We start from the raw sequence: 22005 nt of genomic DNA on the forward strand, positions 1-22005 counted from the left end.
TAATAGAGCCTCAGGCAATCAGATAAACACAGAGGTGTTGGGCAATAGCTAACAGCTTAGGTGGGCAGACTGCACTGAATGCAGAACAACCCCCACCCTGAAACTAGCCACTGAACAACCCTGAGAAACCAAATGCAGACAGACAGAGGCCAGCAATAAACAATGAAGCAAGTCAATAAATGCAGTACAGTTTTGTTAACTATCACTGAAACAGAACAAGTGCAAAAACGTATACATATATCAGCTTGGTATATCCAGATGGTTATTGAATCAAATACAGCCACGTATTTAGCTCTACTATATCAGCTCTGCTATTGCGCACAAATTCACAGAAATGTAAGTCTTTGTACTAGAAATACAACAGAGAAAATAGAGCCTCATCTGTCCTAAGAAAGGATATCCTGAGATGTTCTTCGTGTTTCACTGTTGCAGTCATAACTGTTGGGTGCTCCAGAATCCCAAAGTCTGGGTCCGGTGTCGGCTGTATAAGCTAGTATCCTGACATCAGTACGCCTTTGTACATAGCCCTCAGCCGACGCCATCTTCTCCAGTCTTTAACAGCATTCTTGATTGTTGTCGGTCCAAGTTGTTACTTCTCTTCTCAAAGCTAAGTACCCGTTGGGAATTTTTTTCTTGTTCCTCAGATGTCAGAAAAAGTTAATAATTGTATGGAAACAAATACCTCATAAAGATTTCCACTCTTACTGTCTACCTTGCTTAGGCCCTGACCACGGCGTTTCTTGTTGTCGGTTCTGTGCCAGGTTCAACTCTCATGACTGGGCTTCAAATTATTTTGGCAGCAATTACAGAATGTCGGATACTACCGGAGTTCTAAAAAGATAGACAGGCCTCCGAGGTCCAAACAGGACTGCAGCTGGAGCCAGCCCATCAAGGCCCACTATTTTAACTGCTGCAGGACCTCCTTCAGATGGTCCGGGGAACGCTGTGCAGGTACCGGCTTCTGAGGGGTTTTCAGGCCTACTCACATTACTATTTCAAAGGCAAAGACAAAGACTCCTTCTAAGTCTAAGGTTTCAGCTCAAGCTGCTTCTGAATCCACTCCCAAGACACAAAACAATTATTGAGGATGGCTGAAGACTTGCTTACAATGATTAGGGGTTCTCACCCTCCTGAGAAAAGGCCTCGACAGGATGTTACTCTGGATTCTTCTGACCAGGCCTCTGTCTCTTCTGTTTCTTCCTCTGATCAGGACTATTTTATGAGGATTCGGATGCTGAGGAATCTTTGCCCTCGGCCTCCGCCTGAGAATTTTTCTTTGGGGAAACCTTGCATGAGATGAGGGAACATTTTCATTGGGAAGGACAGGAATATTCTGCTTAGAATTTCTTCTTCTTCCTCAGCATAGGCCTTTAGCTATCCCTCCTGTTTTGGACATTGTGGATGATGCTTTTCTGAGGCTAATTTGAATCCTGATTCCATGCCTCCTGCTCCTTCTAAGCCTGATAGATTTTATAGGGTTCCTGACTCTCATTTATTTCTATTTAAAAATCCTTCTGTAGACCCTGAAACTATTTCTCAGGGTTCTAAGGCTGCTAAGGTTGCTACTTCTAAAATCCTATTCCTCTGAGAAGGGTATATACTTCTGCTACCCTTGCATTAAATTGCCAGTTTCATATGTTTAAATACCAGCAATTTCTTTTGTCTGTTTTAAAGCAAAAGCTTCTGCTTGTGCAGAGGATAAGGAACTTCAGGATGTTTTGCATGCTACTGAACAGGTTAACAAGCATAGCTTACATTGTGGTTTTGATGCCTTGGATGCTTCCTGCAGGGCTGCTGCCTCTGGTACTGTGATTAGGAGACATGCCTGTGAACAGGTTAAGGCTAAGTTATTAGATGCCCCTGTTCAACATGATGTTCTTTGGTTCTAAGGCTGAGGAAGTTATTAAAAGATGGAAGAAAAGGCAAAGTCTATGCAGACTGTAAAGATTTCTTGCAGGTTCAGCCTCCTAGATTTTCCAGGAATTGGCCCACTAAAAATTGGTCCTTTCCCGTCTGACAGGCCTCAAAGGGGAAGAAGAGGTCGTGGTCAAGGCCAGACCTCGTACAGATCTAGACAATGGACTGCTTCTTCACCTAAGGGGAGAAGACAGATCCCAATCTCAAAGAAAACAAACTCAATGACTCTCTCGGTTGGGCTTCAGGACCTCTTCTGTCTCTTTACAGGAATTGGACTCATATTACCCAGGACAAATGGGTATTGGATGTGATTTTAAAAGGTTACAAGTTCCACTTTCACACTTTGCCAAGGACTCACGGTTGGCCAGATCTGCCAAAACTTCAATGGTCAGAGGCCTTAACTCAAGTGGATGCTCTTCTGGCCATGAGAGCCATAGAGCCTGTTCCACTCTTGGAAATGGGAAAAGGATTTTATTCAAGGCTGTTTCTGGTTCCCAGAAAACAAAACTCTTGGAGACCTATTCTGGACCTTTCTGTGTTAAACACCTTTTTGGAAATTCCAAAGTTCAAGATGCTCACTCTCTGCAACAGTTTTCCAATGCTCTCTCAGGACGCCTGGATGGTGACATTGGACTTAAAGGAAGCCTATTTGCATATCCCTATCAGACAAGACCGCAGGAAATTCCTCAGGTTCAAGGCAGGTTCGAGGCACTTTAAATTCTCTGTTCTGCCTTTTGGTTTATCTACTGCACCCAGAGTCTTCACCAAGTGCCTGGCACCAGTAGTGGCTTACTGCAGACTTCAGGGGATTCAGATTTACCCCTATTTGGACGACTGCCTTATTCAGGCAGACAGCAAAGATCTTCTGCTTCAACACCTAGACTTCTCCTCTTACTGGGATTCTCAGTGAACATAAAAAAGTCACATTTGATCCCTTCTCAACAAATGGTATTCTTGGGAGCCCTCTTAAACACAACCTCCAGAAAAACAAACTCAGCTGGCTTCTACTTTCAACACCTTGGCAACTCTATCTCAGCTCACTGCAAGGAAATTCCTGCAGGCTCTGGGCTACATGGCTTCCTGCATTCTGTTGATTCCAAAGCTTCAATGGTATCTGAAAAGTGTATGGTCACAGCATTATCACGATCTGGATATTCTGATTCCTCTGATCCCCTGCCTCCAGAAGGAATTCCTCTGGTGGTCCAGGGCATGCATTTACTCAAATCCTAACAGACAATTGCCAGCAAGGAACCTGGACAAAGGACCATCTTCACTGGCACATCAATCTGAAGATCTCATTCCTACTCCCTTTGCAGACTGGCTATGAGTTTATGGGGCACAGCTCTAAATTTGAATCTGCATCTCCAGGCTCAATTCATTCCAGGAAAACAAAATCTTTTAGCAGACAGCCTGAGCAGAAACATTTCAGATCCTCACGAATGGATGCTAGACACCAACTTGTTCAAAAGGATTACTGCAGTTTGGGGATGTCCCCAGATAGATCTGTTCGCATCCCAGCTCAATCATCAGCTGCCTCGCTTTTGCACCAGGTCCTTCCACAAAACAGCATGGAGAGTGGATGCCCTGTCCTTCAGTTGGAAAAGTCTGTCTGCATATGCCTTCCCTCCTCTTCCTCTACTGCCTCGGGTTCTACTGAAGATAAAGCAGGACAAGCCCAAGTTCCTCACCTTGATTGCTCCAAATTGGCCTCGACAGTTTTGGTATCCGACTCTAAAAGCTCCTGTTCTCGGGGCCTCCTTGGATTCTTCCACTGAACCCTTCGCTTCTGTCCCAGCATCAGGGTCAGTTACTACATTCCAACCTCAAGACCCTTTGCTTGGCAGCTTGGCTCTTCAAAGGAATTTGATTGCCTCTAGTCTTCCCAAACAAGTTTTGGATGTTCTTTTGGAAGCTAGACGGCCTAGCACTAGGAAATCTTATGCCTCTAAATGGAAGAGGTTTTCTATTTGGATGCAGGACCGAGGTTCTGATCCTCAGGTTTCTGATCTCTCCTCTATTTTGCTTTACCTTTCGGAGCTTTTATCTAAGGGGCTTTCATTTTCTTCCATTAAGATTCATGCTTCTGCTATCTCTGCGCATTTCAGTTCTGATCCTCCTGTTTTCACATCCTTTGGTGAAGCAGTTTTGAGGGAAGGACCCCTCCGGTCCCTGCCTGGGATCTTAATTATGTTTTAGAAAAACTTACTTTGCCTCCTTTTGAGCCTGCTGCATCTTCAGATATTAAGTTTCTATCTTGGAAGACTGTTCTTTTGTTAGCTTTGACCTCTGCCAGAAGGGTCTCAGAGTTGCAAGCTCTTATGGCTGTGGAACCTTACCTTATTTTCCATCAGGACAGAGTATCCTTGAGGACCAATCCTACTTTCATGCCTAAGGTGATTGTGGCCTTGAATCAGACAATTCACCTTCCTACTTTCTTTCCAAATCCTCAAAATAAAGGGAAAGGATTTTGCATTCATTGGATGTGCACAGACAGTTAAGATTTTACTTGGACAAGACTAAAGATTTCAGAAAGTCTAACCAACTGTTTGTTTCCTTTGCCTCCAGTTCACTTGGAAAACCTATTTCTAAACAAACCATTTCCAAATGGATTGCTTATGGGATCAGATTTTGTTACACTCATCATGGTAAACAGTTTCCTGGAACCATTAGAAGTCATTCTACTAGAGCAGCTGCTACTTCTACAGCTTTTCTCAGAGGAGTACCTACCAAGGATATCTTGGAAGCTGCCACTTGGAGTTCAGTGCATACTTTTTCCAAGCACTACAATCTCCCTTTGTTTTCTAAGTCTAGGGCAGGCTTTGCCTCTGCTGTCTTGCAGGGTATTCTTGCCTCCCCTTCTTCTATCTAAAGCCTCCTCCCTCTCTACACTGCTTTGGGATTCCACCCTACAGTTATGACTGCAACAGTGAAACACGAAGAAAGTACAGTTGTGTACACCTACCATAAATGTAGATGTTCGAGTGTCTTCACTGTTGCAGTCGGGGTTTCCCTCCCTCCTATCCCCTCTTTTCTTTTTTTTGTGGTGTATTTGTGTTTCCTTGTTGGATTCATTTTTGATTTATTGGAGTATTCTGACATCTAGGGCAAGAAAGGCTGGAGAAGATGGCGTCGGCTGAGGGCTATGTACCAAGGCGTACTGCGTCAGGATACTGGACCCAGACTTTGGGATTCTGGCTGCCTGCCGGCAGGAGCACCCAACAGTTATGACTGCAACAGTGAAGACACATGAACATCTACATTTATGGTAGGTGTACACAACTGTACTTTTCTTGTTTGCAGGATTAGAAAGAATAATTATATCTCCCTTCCTGGCTTCTTCCAGTATTTGGATGTAATGTCAGATTTGTTGACTTTTTTGCCACTCTTTGCCCATTTCTCTTCTTTTCAGAAATATTTGAATCAGTATCGAGGCAGTACCTTGGGTCATTCCACCCTTGCCTCTGTTTTGATGGATGTCATTTGTATGGCTTTAAAATACAGGGATTTAGATCCATTCCTTAATCCCCAGCACAGTAGAATGACTTAACAAACCATTTTACAGCAAGTATCTGCATTATCTGTTTTGTCCAGCCTCTGCTTCAGATCACAGCATTTTTCAATTTTATGTTGTCAGAAAAGGAGTCCAAGCATTGGACAGCATGTGCAAAAGGATATTCTCTCCATGTTTGGCCTCATTCCCTTTGTCCATCTTTGCTCTCTCTCTTCCAGCCCTTCCTTGTGGATTAAGCTGCAGGAAAAGTTGACAGTGCTCCCTGACTGTTGGTTCAAGAGGTTTCCAGAAACTGTCTTTATGATAGAGTCTGTAGAAAACTTTCTGGTAGCCTAATGTAATTTTGACTACATAGATCGTGGCTGAGGCAGTAAACTTTTGAAAGTGCCTGACTTGGATAACACAATTCTAGCTCTTCTCCTGTTAAATATGAGCCTAGCAAAGCTAATCTGGGTGTTCTTTTTTGAGCTGCTGCTCTGCCTGGACATTCTTGCCAGGACTTGGTTGAAGCCATTTAAAAATGGAATTGGGTGTTGTCTACTATAGAAGTATATATAGCATTCCCCAGCTTTCTCCTCTTCTAAGACTTGTAGCTACACTAAGAATGAGGCCACTCACAGAACAAGGAAAACTCAAGTGTCACAAACTTTTACTGTTTGCTGCAGACATGGTTACTCCGGAGGTTGACTTGCAGGTGCTGCTTTCACAGCTCTGATGACCCTGCAGAAGGTCAGCTCTGTTGTGCATTTATTTTTTCTTTTTTGTTAACTTGAGAGAGAGATCCACTCTTCAGAAATGCTTATTCTTAGGAGTCACCAAGACCACTCTGTCATTACTCTCATTAAGTGATTTGCTCAGAGTTGTGCAGTAGGCATGTAATGCCTTCCCTCTCCTCCATTTCTGTGAATTTCTAAGCACTAATTATGTTATATATTATGTAGTTGACAAGCCCACTAATACACCTCTTCAAATGCTCAATTTTCTACATTTACTAATGCATAATTATCTTTTATACTGAATTTAATCTCAACAAATGAATGTGTAATTGTTAATGTATATTACTGAATGTCTCAGAAAATTTTTGCAATACATACATCTATCTAATCATGCATTTGCAACATCTGGTGCAGTCACAAAGGTTCTTTTCTAAAAGAATACAAGGTATAAGTTTCATGTCCTCTGCAGGCTGCCTCAAAGCCTTTATCCCTTTACTTTGTGTCCTACTCATTACTGAGGGGTAATCTATGCCTATCCTATAAGGCAGTCTCTGATTCAGCTTTGTTGGATCTGCTGTGCATTCACAAAACAGACAGAATTACACAATCTAAGGATCTAAACCTTGTCTGTGACTTAAAATATGTTGGATGGGCAAAGTATGTCCATGTCTCTGAGATTATCCATTCTCTGGAACAGACCCCCTCCCCAAACTCATATGAAGCAGAGCTTTTCCCCAAGCCTGTTCAAGCACAGTTTGGACTAATGGATGGGAAGTTGCAAATTTAGCTGGGGGGGTTTGATTGTGCAACTTATGGACAGGGGCACCTTGTAAATCACTTAGGCATATTCTAAAGCCATTCTAGTCCTTGGGCACTGATAACTGTGAAAAATGGAACAGGAATGGCTAGACTATAAAAGGATCTAGGCCCATTAACATAGTTACTTCCTTTGATCCTATAAAGCCACCATGAGAATGTAAGGCTTGGACTTCTTAAGATAGTCAAAGATTGGTAGCCTAGTAAGTGCCTATGAACCTGTAGTACAGTGGAGTTTTTCTGTCCAGATCTCTGCTGAAAAGAGTTTTTGACTAAACTCATCCAGACAAACCTGGTAAACAAAAGCAAAATCAAAAGTAAACGTGACAGTGAGACAACTGGATGAGGCTTGTTAGCAACTCTTGTCTTTACCCCTGGGATAAAAATGCCAGATAGGATTGCCTCAGGCTGGAAAAACAGGCCAGCGTGTTCTAGAAATGGTTTGAGTGCCACCACACCTCAGAGCTGGTAAAATCTACTTCAGAAAGGTGTCTGCTGAGGGATCAGGTAGTCTGTGCAGAGCTACTGGAGCAATTCCTGATGATATTGATTAAAATAAACATAGAGCCTGTTTTTACACTTGAGTAATCTGCAGAGATTTCATTTTTTCCTCTTCCTTGCTCCAGAGGAAGCAAGAAGTTTTCATCCATCCTGGACCACAGTGACTTCAACTAAAACATTGGTGTTTAGGTTCTGAATAATGACTCACCACAGTATAATTTCTTTATTCTGCTACTGCACATAGATGATGTCATTGGACATGATAGTGTGTTTTTGCACTTCCGTGTCTGTGTTTTACAACATACTTTGGATTACACTGGGTTATCTTATAACAGCCTTTTACTTGTGTTGTGTGCAAACTCCCTGTTAAGTGCCTGTGGTGGAGGTGTACTGTTCTTTGTATACCCTTCAGTTATCTGCAGCTGGTGTCTCTGTTTTTTTTTGTCCACTTTATCTTAGTGAAACCATTATTGTTCCTTAAGGGCCAGTCAGTTAATGGAGAGTTTTGCCTTTTAGAAGCTACTCTGCCCAAGTAAAGTGTTCTGAAGATGCATAGACGGACTCCCATGATGTCAGAGGTGTGGCCAGCTTCACTGTCATCACACTCTTGTGCACAGCCCTCTTGAGGTCACCCCACAGATTGTCATCACACTTACACTCATAGCCAGCCTTAGGCATAGGCCAACTAGGCAGCCGCCTAGGGCGCCACTCTAGAAGGGGTGCTTTTCCAGTATATGTTTGGTGTAGGTAGACCAGGATGGGCCACCGGGTGGTGTGGTGGGGGGTGCCGTGGAGCCCTTTTGCCTAGGGCACCAGCTGACCTAAGGCCATTCCTGCCTACACTTACAGTAATGAATCCTCCTCCTGTAAAATGTACACCCAATAATAAGCCTTTCCTCTGTACCGATAAACACTGCCACTTTTACATGCTTCCCTGCAGGATGTAATCCAGTTAAAGCAACTGTAATTCTGCTGCCGTCAAGATGAGCAATACATTTAAATTGCGGTCTAAAGAAAAGTAAAAAAACAAAACAAAAAAAAATCTTTGCCAATACTGTAACATTCATTGCATACCCTATAAGCACTTTTCATGCTCCAGTTTACTGTAACTAGATTACCATCACACTAGACATAGAAATATTACACTGTGTTCACTGTCCCATCCCACATAAATCAACATTCCTACTCTGATATAAACAACAAATATGCTAATAACTTTAACAGTGCCAAGGTTGAAATTCTTTCTACACCCTCATACTCTAAATAACATCATGACCTTCAAACATAGAAGATAACTATTCCTAATTCAGATATTGTCTGAATTCACCAATAACACTGCTAATGTTACTTTTTATACCATACCTCACTGACCATTATAAAACAATGCATCAACTTTAAATTAATTTCCTTTACCAACCTCAGTCCATGTGTGTCACAAACATCAAGATCATAGCTGCTACTGCCACATCTTCATGCAGAGTATAATTTAAATTATGTCCATCTTTTACCTCAGCAAAACTACCTAAGAGCCACAACTTCAAAGCTCTCAAACAAGTATTAACATTGCTGTGTCTCTCTGCCGTTAGAATAGCAACAGCAGGAGGATAATAGTCCCAACCATGGCCCAGATAGTAATCTCTAACAAGCTCAAATTGTCCCAATAAAGCATCAAGCCTGTAAAAGGCTTAAAACTTCTCTTACCATTGCACTATCGGACGTAACTCAGATGAACTGGAAGCCTGCATCATAGACCTTGATCCTCATATCCTGGACATTTAAGAATCAGTCTAAAGACTAATACTTGGCTTTTCTTGTCTATACAGGATAATTTTACCTGGATTTTGAAAGAATAAGCCTGGATACAAAACTGTTGTTTTTTTTATTGATAAAAAATAACATACTACATCAATTACTACATTACCACTACAGTACTTCTTAGAAAGATAGTAGCCCAGATTGAATTGTTGCTAACCTGTTGTTAGAACATCATACAAAGCATGCTGGCATTGTGTATACCCCCAAAGACTTGACCAGGAGCCAAAAAAAAGGAGAGTACAAGGCTTTAGTAAAGCAAACACCAAAGGTAACATTTTTATAATAATAGAACAACTTACTTGGTCCCCGTCAAAATCCAAAATTACTAATCTCCTGTCTCTTTTTAACAGTCTTACAAAATGGTAAACCCAGGTACCAGACCTAATTCCAAAACAAAAAGGTACACTCTATTAGACATAATCTGCACACACATTAAAACATTGCAGTATTCAGTCAGCAACTATATCCCCTTACTTTCCATCATTTCCTTTGAAAATGGGGGGGGGGCTGCCACTAAATTGCACTAAGCCCTTCTGAAACAAAGGAAATTGCATCATTAATTACCTAAAAGCTGTTGACTGGTCTGTACTCTATACACAAGAACAAAAGCATTAGACACATTCTACAGTTTAATTAACCCCATCATTGATAAACACTTCATGTCACAAGACAAAGAATAAGAGGCAAGACCTGACCTTGTATCACATATGAAATTAAGTCTTGGCATACTTGGCAAACAATTTTTTTACTCTTAGAAAAACCTGTTGCTTAAAAATGATACTACCTAAGAAGTGAGTAATTCATATTTGCATTACAACCTAATAAGGAAGGACCTTCCACAGACCCAGGCATTTAGATCCACAAGTCTGAGCAGCCTCTTGTGCAAGCAAAGGGAAGACTTAATGGAACTAATCAAGCATGACATAGGGAACCTCCAAACACTGAACCTGTCTCTTTTCGGATTTATCTAGGGCAGGTCATGCTTACACAACCTGATGGATTTTTTTGAAAGGTCTCCAAAGCAATGGATGAAGGCAAAACAATACACACTGCAAACCTCAACCTGACCAAAGCTTTTGTCACAATTCCCTACTCAGGCATAGTAGAAGAGCTTAATAAGATGGGAATAAACCACTCTGTCACCTGCTGGATTGCCAACTGGCTCATAAAGAAGATGCAGGAAATCAAAATGGGGAAAGTTATCTCCACAGAGACCAGTCACCAGTGGTATCTCCCAGAGTTCTGTGCTGGAACCCCTCTTGTTTGGCCTTTACTTCAGAAGAGCAGATACCAATACGAAAGGGCTGTGTCTGACTAAGTTTGCAGATAACTGCATGCTAGAAGCAGTCACTGGATCCACAAATGACTTGGCCATCCTGCAGGAAGGTTTGTCCCAAATAAATAACTAGTGCCAAAATCATGGACTGAAACTTGATTCCAAAAATGCATTATTATATCCTTTGGGAAGTCGTCTTCCACATGGAACTACCACATTGACAATATGCCCCCAAGTGTTGATCCAATTGTTTGGCATTTTGAGAGTTGTTTGGACAGTGACCTAAGTTTTGACCAACTTGTATCCATTTTTTTAAGAAGGCCCTTCTGAATTGCACAACTTATAAACAATTGGGATTGTGTCTAGATCTAGTGATGTCATTGTCCTCTTTTAATCAGCCCTCATTAGGCCAGTCATTGAATATAATGCCCCCCTTTAGCTTGTATCTGTCCAGACACATGCGACAACTACATTGCCAATTGAGATACCATACTAAAAGGATACAAGGCCTAAACATGGACCGATTCAAAACCCTGTCACTATACTCTGGATCCTCTGACATAAAAGGCATCCTCTGACCAAGTACTTATGGATTTACTGCGCATCAGCAAGAACAGTGGCATCAGAAGTACTCCGTCTAGGAGTCTAAACCTCTTCTGCAACATCAACGGAACAATTTGGAGGAACATGTGTATCTCGCAGAGGATACTGCTGTTCTGGAACAGCCATCCCATCCACATTGAGCAGAGTTCATCTCTGTCCATATTCAAGCCCAATTTGGATCTGTGGATGGGGAACAAAAAAATTTCCCTAGGACTGCCCTCGGTTACTAATACACATAAGTAACTCTTAAGTGCTTTATCCCATGCCTGGGTCTCCTAAAATTGTCTATGGTATGATTTCATTTATTCTCATTAGGGATAATGTATATGATCGACCATGGGATGGCTAAGCCAATCTCTAAACAAACAAAATGGAAATTGGCTGGGCTTAAAATGGTCCACAAGGGAAGCTAGCCTTGTATTTGCCTAAGAACAAAGGGCAATGTAAATCTAGGCACATCATTTCACTCCTCGCTTAGTAAGGCAATAATGCAATGTGCCTGTGAAGCTGTTTACAGCATCACTGTGAACACCACTGGATTCTTTCTAATTTAATGTACTCCTCAAAGCATAAATGCTTACCTCTTGCCTGTAGGTATCTACTCTGGTTTCTGCTTCAGAGAGACTTCAGCTAAGACAAAGCAGAAACACTTGGAAAAACTATTCCAGAAGAGTAATCTGAATCCCCATTCAGTACATATCTCTGTGGTATGGATGGCAGCATCTGTAATTTCATAGGCACTCTTGGCATATATTTAACTTGTGTCTAAGCACAGGAATCCTCCCTGACAAGTTCAGACATATTCTCATTATCACAATACCTAAAGCCTCCAAACAGTCCTCTCCAGCTTATTTTAAGCAGTTACATGTCTTTGGCCAGCTGCACAAGTATTTGGAAAAAGTCTACACTCAGATACCTAAACACATTTTAAAAAAAAAAAGGAAAAAACAAACACTTGACTGATTCACAACATGGCTTCAATAAAGGTCACAGTACTCTGTAGTCTGTGCTACTGTAGAGGAAATATGCAGCAATATAGAAGGAATAATGTCAGCTGGTCTTTTCATAGATCTTCAAATGACATTTAGTTTCGTTCATAACTTCTCCACAGATTGTACCCTGATAGACCTTGCTGACAATGTCTTAAAATGGACTGAACTATTTAACTTAACTTAGAACTTTTTCAGAGTACTATCTGGTAAGCAACTTTCCAACCCTGAAACCATCATAGCATGTGGTCCTTAAAGCTTTTGTGCAGGTCTCAGTTCTGTTCTGGCTTATAAACAGCCTGACTTTCTCTATTTCTGTTTTTTTAACCTTGAATGCTGTGGTGTCTTTTATTCTACGATCAGGTCCCACACAAGAATATGGACACAACTGAGGGAAGATTTTAATCTGCTCTGGGAATTCAGCAGTAATGGGTTGTCAAGAAATACTAACAAAACCATTTACATGCTTCTTGGAACCAATAAAAATCTAAACACCAGCTGATAATGTTAATCTCTGTGACACATTTGGAAACCTAATTGGAAAAACTACCACAATGCAAATATTTACGACTGTGGTTAGATAGTTAAGAAGGTAACAGCTAAACTAAAAGTCTGCTGTTCAATAGCTAAAGTTTTTATTACTGATTCTAGAAGATCTCTTACAAGTAATGACCTTATGCTTAAAGTAAAAACTGCACGAAAAACCTAGCCTAGCTAAAGTTTTCATTGTGTGATACCTCAAACCTCCTTTAATAGAGGCCCATGGGATATATGCAAATGACTCTTAAGGACATCAAGTGTTTCAGCTATATGGCTTCTGAATGTCCATGACATTTTCCTTTTTGAGTCTATGGACAGATGCAGGCCAACAATGCCAATTGCCACTAACTGTGCACTGGCTTTGTTGGCCTGAATCTGTCCATAAAGACTCAAAAAGGAAAAAGTAATTTTCTAGTAATTGCTTTTTTGACAGCCTCCATAATTAGAGAAAGCAAGGCCTTACCATGTCTAGGCAATTCCAATTCTGTATCATAGCTCAGAAAAATCATCTCCCTCCTCATACCAATCTGCCCACCCAGCATCTCCAACAGTGCATCCCACAAGGAATCCTTAAAGTCCACCAACTCACTGCACTCCCAGAAAATATGTTCCCAGTTACCTCTTTCTTCCCCGTCACACCTCCAACATTTGCTGTCTACCTGAGGAAAAATTCTCTAGTCTACTTGGGATATAAAAATATGTATGTAAACATTTCCAAGCAAAAATCCTAAACCTTCTAGATTTTGTTGCATGCTTGGGAGACTTGCATATATCCTTCCATTGTTTCTTTGTGAATTACTGATCCACTCTCTCTTCCCAATCCTTTCTAACCTCTTCTGATTGATTTTTATAGTTATCATGCAATATTTCATATGCTCTACAAATTATTCCTTTTTTAATGTCAGCTTCTGTTCTAGAGTCTGCTAAAAACTCTAGCAGTGCTGCTCTTTCGTTTGACACCCCTATTTATTTCTGTTTGCCTATACTCTGATATCAATCCTTTATAGGGAAGATAATCTCTAACCTGCAGTTCAAATAAATTCTTGGCATCTTCCCATTCTATCATCTTTCCCTCTAGTTATTTGCTCCTAATACCTTAGTTCCTTTGCCAGTTTTTTCCAATAAATTCCAACCCCTCTTGCCGATTGTCTGTCCCTAATTGCAGTGATCCTTATCGGCAGAATCTCCGTTCTCCAGTCCCGTGTTGGCTTAGTTCTTAGAATACTGTCTGCTACTTTATGGATGTAATATTCTGTATCCGTCCATTCTCAACCCCTTTTTCCCATTTTGCACATGAGGTTGGGGTGTCACTCCAACAGTGCCAATCATCTCGAGCCAAGGTTTACACTGCCTGGTGGCTAGCCCTGCCACAGTAGTTCATCCATACCACTCACTCACATGCACTTGCACCTACAGCCAATTTAGTGTGTCCAGTCCACTTACACTAGAATGTGAGAGGAAACCGGAGCACTCAGAGGAAACCCGCGCGACCACAGGCAGGACATGCAGACTCTGCACAGAAGGCACCCCAGCCAAGAGTCAACCCGGAGAACCTCTAGCTGTGAGACAATGCTAACTACAGCAGTTGCCCATAATATTCTGTATGATTGTTATTCTCCTTAAAGGCCTGCACCCAAAATCCCAGTTTCTCCTTGTTTCTTGAGCTTCCCACTGTTTCAACATCATCCCTTTCCACTTTGAATTATAGTTTTCTGCTTGTGCTGTGTATAGGAGCCTTAACTGTGCAGCTCTGAAGTACCCCTTCAAATTGGGTAACCCCGATCCTCCCTGTTCTTTTGGAACAATCAGCTTGTTGTTTGATACACCCCAACCTTCAACTTCTTCAGCTACCTGGATGATATATTTTTCATACCTTTTAGTCATCTACTTTCTGATGGTGTACAACAGGTATTAAAGATGGCTATGAAAACTGCTATAAGAAAATCATACATGAGTAAGTGGAAATAATGTTCTGCTTGGTGCCACACTAAACCAGAATCTATTTAAAGCCAGTTTCCTCTGATTCTGTTATATTTTTGAGAGCTGTTCTAGCCTTTCTTGCTCTTCTGTCAAGATTCGCATCTGTGCTGGCTGTATTTATCTGCCCATAGATCTCCCTTCTACCTAGCCTCAAATGAACCAGTTTTTAAAAGGGATTCTGCATATCCATTCATCTAGAAAGCTGGTGGTTCCCTTTTGGGATCTCAGTTTTGTTCTAGAAAAACTTGAATTTTTTTTCCATTTGAACCAGGTCATCAAGCTGAGCTGAAGTTCTTAATTTGGAAAACAGTGTTACTCATTCTCTGACCTATACAGGAGGAGTATCTGAGTTACAAGCTGTTATGGCGAGTCAGTCTTATTTCATTTTTCGTAAGGATGGAGTATCTTTGAGAACAAATCCTTCATTTACACCTAAAGTTGTTTCAGAAGTTACTTTGAGTCGATCGTATTCATCTCCCTGTCCTTTTTCCAGATCCAAAAATAAGGGAGAAAGGATCCTGCATGCTCTGAATGTCCATAGGCAACTTAGATACTGTATCAACAGGACTGAAACTTTCTGATGTTCAGATCGGTGGTTTATTTTCTATGAAAGTATTAAAAAGGGAACAATCCGTGTTAGAACAGAGAATTTTCAAATAGTTGTATCTTGCTTTTATTTACAGTTGTTCTCACCATGGCAAGTCACTTCTGAGCAAGGCCAAGGTCCTTTCTGTGAAAAATAAATAAAATAATCAAGAAATTTTTGAACATTAAAAAAAAGATTTTGAACATTCTTACATTCCCACAAATGCTTCACACTGTAGATCAGTTCCCAACGTATGACCTTTAGCTAAAATATTGTATGAGCAGTTACTAGAATACATTAAGAAATATGATATCTTGACCAACACTCAGTATGGCTTCCACCTCAGTTATAGTATGATGACAGCCTTATACACACTTTTCCTAACTATGTGTAGTAAAACGGGCAGTATCCCACTTACTGGTGCAGTGTTTGAGCCATAATCAGAACTCAGTGTTTTTGGCTCTTGAATGCATTTAAAACTGTTGATTACTCATTACCGCTCAACATAGGTTCATAGGTTGCTACTAGGCTATCGGCCCTAGGGCCTGTACAAGCCTAGCCATAACAATTCCCTGGCTATTTCTTCCCACAATATTTACTTCTCTGCACCCCTGTCTAGCAGGGCAGCTGATGTGAATTTCCTATCTCCCATCCAATTGTCAAGGTTCCTTTTGAAGAGGGCCAAAAAGGCGCTCTGCTTGACATGTATGGGCGGTCTATTCCAGAGTCTGGGGAGTCTCTGGATCAGGAACCTATTCCCTCCAGCATGATTTGTTCATTGTGATTACAAGGTTTAGATCCCTGGAGTGTGTGGCTCTGAGGAATTGGGATTTCTTTGTGTAGCCTGTCCAACAGCTCTGGGTTTGACATGGCCTTGTATGTTAAGCAAAGATCATCTCTGAGTAGACTATATGCGCGAGTATAGCTGGAGTTTTTTTTTAGAGGGTCAGCATAGGGCATGTGCTTTAGGCCTGTGATTCTTTTAGTGAGGTATTTCTGTGGCCTTTCCAGTTGTTGCAGATGTCTTGTGAGGTACATAACATGCGGGGTATTGTATTCTATAATGGGTCTAATGAGGGATGAGTACAGGGGGACAATGACTTCCTTTTTTTCTGGATGCAAAGCCTTTAGTGATGAGGTGTGCCACATAGAAGGATTTCCTGACTGTTGTGGCGATGTGGTTATCGAAAGTGAGGCCTCTGTCCACCTGTGTCCCTAAGTCTCTTATCACACTTTCGGTGTTTAGTGTACTGCCACCTATGTGTGGTAATTCATGGGTACATGTTTTTCCCCAAAGTGGTGGATAACTATACATTTCTTGGCATTGAGCTTGAGCCCATGGCTCTGGCACCAAGCACCTGTTTCTGTAAGGCCCTTTTGTAGAATATTGGCATCATTTGGGGATTCAGTAATGGCTCCCAGTGTGCAGTCATCTGTGAACTTTGTTAGCCAGAGTCCCTTAGTGTTGGCCTGTATGTCAGAGAAGTAGATGCCAAACAAGAGCGGTCCCAGGACTGAACCCTGAGGTACTCCACTTGTCACTTGTCTGGAGCTGGATTTGGAGTCGGCTACTCTTACAATATGGATTCTGTCAGTAAGCCAGTTGGCAACCCATCGAGTGATGTAGGGATTAATGCAACAGCTTAGTAAGTTTATCTATGATTCCAAAGTGGGGGATGTTGTCAATGGCTTTGGCGAGGTCCAGATAGGCTGTGTGGACTGCCTTACCCTCATTGACAGCTCTGGAGACTGATTCAAAGAAGTCAGTCAGGTTCAGGAGACAAGATCGGCCCTTTGTGAACCCAAACTGGGTGGGGTCCAGTGTTTGAAGGTTGCCAATGTCTTTGTTTATAAGTTCCATGACAATACGTTCCATGGCCTTGCAGATCAGGCTCGTCAGACTGATGGGGCGGTAGTTCCCAGGATCCAAGGTGGATCCCCCTTTGTGGAGTGGGATAACTAGCTGTGCACCACTCAGTGGATATGAAGCCTGAGGTGAGGCTATGATTAAACATGACACTTAGGTGAGGTGCTAGTTCATTTTGTAGCTCATGTAGTACACAGCCCGGGATGTCATCTTGTCCCATGGATGCTGTATTCTTAGCTTTGGAGGGTGCAGTTTTTACCTGTGTGGCCGTTATTACCAGAATTAGGCAATCTATCGGTATTGAGATGGGCCCTTTAGGAGGCGAGAGGGGGGTGAAGTTGGCACTGAATCGATCTGCCAAGATAATGGCAATATCCTTGAGATCAGTATATTTTTAATGCCATTCAGTTGTAGATCAGAGCAGATCTGAGCATTGCCATTTACATTCTTGACATAGCTATAGAATGCATTGTGGTTGTCTTTGGCAATTTTATTTTCGTAACTAGCTTTGTAGGATTTTATGAGGGATCTCTGCTTCTTACTGAGGCTGGTAAGGGAGTTTTTTGCATCCTGGAATTTAACTCTTTTCTGCAACAGTTTCTTCTTTTGTTGTAAAGTTTGTTTATGGCAGGGGACCACCAGATTGGCTTCATTTTTTTGGAGGAGAGCTTCTTGGTTCTATTTAGGATGGCACGATTCATGCATGAGTGGATGTGCTCATACAGTGCCTTAGTGAAGGATTCAGCACTTGAACTTTCAGGTCCCGGCTGCATGGGTGTCATGAAGTTTGTCACTTCTGACTTGAGTAGCATGAAGTTGGCTTTGGAGAAGTTTATTTACGGAGGTTTCCTTACTGGGGGAGGGATGTGGCTGTCAAGGGTGATTAGTTTATGATCAGACCCAGCCAATGAGGGGGTGACCATAGGTGTGGAGCATCAATTTCCCATGTTGGTAATGACCAGGTCTAGGATATTGGAGCCCCTGGTGGGAGTATGGATTAGTTGATCCAGGACATTGGAATTTATAAATTCCAAGAACCATTGGGCAAAGGTGTTGGTACATGAGTAGTTTTCCCAGTTAATGGCAGGGGTAGTTGAAATCACCCAGTATTAGGGTGTTTGGTTGTATCTTAATATTTTCCAGTATGTTTAGAAAGGTGTAATGAGAATCTTGGGGCATGGTGGGGGATCTGTAGCAAGCTAAAATTTGGATTGCAGTCTTACCTAGTGTTAGTTGCATCTGTAAAATTTCAGACACATTGTGTTGGGCAACTAGCCTGGTGGTGTGAATATCCTTGGTGAATATGGACACTCCTCCACCTTTAGTGTTTCGGTCCTGGTTTAGTGGCCAAAAAGTGTGGTAAGAGTTGTAGCCTGGTATTGCAGTGGTGCTCTGGAGCCTTGAACCAGGTCTCAGTTACTGCACAGATATCGATGTTCTCCATTTTTAGGAGTGCCTCGCGAGAGTGCATTTTGAGGTTTAGACTTCTAGCATTGAGTAGCATTACCTTCAGATTTTGCATGCTTGTACCTGTTATGGTGGTGGTTTTGTCCTTTGAACTTTTCCTAAAAAAGGTACTATAGTGGTGGCAAGAGCTGTAGCCAGTAACCTGAATCCCAGGGGCGACAGGTGCAGACCATCTCTGGCAAAGCATCATGATCTATCGATCATGTCATCCCTGGCAGACAGATACTGGATCCCCTTTGAATGACACCAGAAGCTTAGCCAATTGTTGAAGTCACTCATTGTGTCCTTGTACTGTGGTATCATTCTGGGCGAAGGCAGGATGCTACTCAGGGCTAGGGTCATACCTGCCTGGCCCACATGATCCGAGAGCTCTTCCATGTCTCTTATCATGTAGTCCAGGGAGGTACGTCTCAAGTCATTCACTCCCAACATTGACAATGACAGAGTCATATTTGTACTTGTTGTGGATTGACTTGAGGTCATGTGTTATGTGGCGGATCCTGGCACCCGACAGGCAGCTGACTGCAATTTTCTCCTTGTTCAGCCTGGTGAGTGGGACATCAGTGTGCCTGACTATAGAGTCACCTATAACTAAAGTGTTGGGTACATTGTCTTTCCTTAGGGGCTGTTGTTGGATGGCAAACTGGTGTGAGCTATGTGACACTTTGGTTGTGATTGGTGTTTGTTTACGTTTCAGCTTCGGAGGTCCTTGTTGCTTGGGTAGGTTACTGTTAAGGGCCTCCACATATGAGGGTTTAGTGTTGCTATGTGAGGGTGTTGGTGGTGTGGATTTAGAAGGGCTATGTGTTGTTTGAGGTGTAATGGGGGTGTTAACCTTCTCCTCTTGACTGTCTAGCACAATCTTTGGTGAAGAGATCGTTGCTTCCAGTTTGGCTATGTAAGTGCATCTCTTGCAGGTTGTAGTTGTTGGGTGGTAGGAGGAGAGGGTTGTCTGTGTACATGAGGCAATTGCTGCATTGCCCCAGTATGCCCAGATTCACCAGGTGGACAGGAGAAATCAACGGAAGCTGACCCTTGGACATGCCTGGTCTGGTGTTTTTTTTTGTAAAGTACAACGGCTGTTTTACCTTACCTTATCCAGGTACTTTGTAATTATAGGCTGTTTAGTGCCTACTATTAATTTCTCGCTTATCAGTTTACGGCTTCCTAGTGCTTTCCAGCAGGTTTTAGAGCAAGTGCTAGTCACAGGGATGCTTAAAGGTAAGATGAAAAAAAAATAGTTTATCCTAAACACTGCAGAGTGCACTAGAGGAGTTAGATGTGAAAGTAGGTAACTTAGTAAAGTTTTAGTGGAGAGTCACTATTTTTAAAACAGCAAGATTGAAAGGGGGTGGTCACTTTTGAATTATGTTACTATGGAATACAGTAGGATGGCCAATAAATTTAAATAGCTGAAGGGGAGTGATTTCACAAAATGATAATTTTGCATTTATTCACACAAGCCAGTAAAAGCAGAGTGGAAATGAAATATATGGTCAAATTAACATAAGTGGCAGGCAACTAGAAAGACAGTGGTGTTTAAGAACACAACAGTAACCTGGTGGGTGAAAAAATTTCTGCCTGACACGCAAGAGACAGAGCTGTGGTCTCTTTTCAAGTTTTAATATGAAGTTAAAAGCAGAATACAAGTAAAACACAAGGTAAAGAAAACAAATCACAGTATTCAAAATAGAAAAAGGCAGTAAAGTACTACAAAATACAACAAATAAAAAGCAAACTAACCTTTCCCTCAAAGCTAAGTGTAGCAGAGTCTGGGTGAGCCTTTCTAGTTAGCTGCCTCTAATTTCTCAATGAAGTCTCACTATTGTTTCAGATCACTCAGGGTTATGTGGAGGTGCTGATGCCTTCTTATATGTAATATTACCAAGGCTGTCCCTCAAGGGTCAGTCTTTGTACATCAGCAATCTTTTCTGGTACTTTCCCCAACTAAATGGTATTCTTTATGCAGATGACCTTATGTATTCAGGTGCCAGAACTTAGAGTATCACATTGGCTGTGCAAGAATACTTTAAATCATATGGAATTGGCTGTCTACAAACAACCTCTATAAACAAGGACAGCACTGTTTTAATGACATTTGAAACAACTCAGAGGAACTGGTAGGGTGTCCATCTTGGACACTACGAGGAACTGGTAGGGTGTCCATCTTGGACCCTACGAGGAACTGGTAGGGTGTCCATCTTGATTTAATTACACTTGGGTAGGAGTCTATCAGCATGGCACATCCTGTCTTGGCAATATTTGCCCACTCCTTGCAAAAGTGCTCCAAATCTGTCACATTGCGAGGGCATCTCTTGTGCACAGCCCTCTTCAGGTCACCCCACAGATTTTCTTTTTGGTCCTTCTTATTTTCACTCACTTATTTACTAAACAGTTTCACCTCTGGATACTTTTTTTTGTCCCACCCATATCTCCTTCCTTCCCAGCTCCCTTTTTCTCTGAAGCTCTTCTTTATACTTGAATCTGTTTTTAACCCTCATTTCCCATCTTTCACTTTAACACTGAAACATATAATTCTACTGACATTATTGTAATCCTAAAATGTTCGTCTCGGATTCATGTAATCAATTAAGTACTATTGTATGTAATTGCATTGCTATTCATTTACTATCGCTGTGTTGTATTGTTTTTGTATTGTCTTGTCTTGTTTGCCATGTAACCGATGTGGAGCTTTACTCACAGGGCCTCAGCTGAAAATGTGCTGTCAGCCCAGTCGGACTTTCCTGGTAGACAAAAAAATCAATGTAGATCCTGACTTATACAATGAGTCTTTATGTGTGCATACATATTTAGTGTGTGTGTGTTTTTCCCACAGTAAGCCTTGTTTCTTGGTAGTGGTTTGTACTACTTCTCCTTATGATGGTGCTCAGATTTAAGTAATTATTTATTCTGATGAAATTGTCACAGGGTTATCAAAAATTACTTTTCTTCATTTTGACAGTCTCAGTGTGCACAGTATTCTGCCGAGAAACGTGAAGAAGAGAAGATGTGTGATCACTTGATACGTGCAGCTAGATATCGAGACCATGTAACAGCAACTCAGCTCATACAGAAAATTATTAATGTTCTTAGAGACAAGCATGGAGCTTGGGGAAGTTCTGCAATAAGGTAAATGTATTTAATTCTGGAAAGGGAATAATTTTTAAGACTCTCATTCTCTGAGTTTTATGACAACTGATTTGTAAGGGTAAAATGCTGCACTAAGTATTGCTGAGGAAACATTGATTTTTCCCCAGAGCTAAAGTAGTTTGCTTGCCTCACTTAGTGAATGGCAGAGCAAATTACCTTGTGGGCCTCAGTTGCCATCTAATTTTGAGGTTCACTATTAAATGCACTTTGACTCTCAATTTCATTTGTATGTTTTTATTTTATTTTATTCTGTTTTGTACACTGCAAAAAA

At 41.6% G+C, this 22005-nt stretch overlaps 1 protein-coding gene across 1 annotated transcript in view; it reads left to right on the forward strand.

The window, feature by feature from the left end:
* Positions 1-22005, forward strand: part of LRBA (LPS responsive beige-like anchor protein) — a 4045850-nt gene that overhangs the window by 1941552 nt on the left and 2082293 nt on the right. Inside the window, exon 36 of the mRNA XM_044063433.1 lies at positions 21547-21713. Within this exon, the coding sequence (XP_043919368.1) occupies positions 21547-21713 (167 nt within the window). The remainder of the gene's footprint in view (positions 1-21546; positions 21714-22005) is intronic.

The sequence above is a fragment of the Protopterus annectens genome, chromosome 2.part1 (assembly GCF_019279795.1).
Source record: "Protopterus annectens isolate FY-2018-M chromosome 2.part1, PAN1.0, whole genome shotgun sequence".
NCBI lineage: Eukaryota > Metazoa > Chordata > Ceratodontiformes > Protopteridae > Protopterus > Protopterus annectens.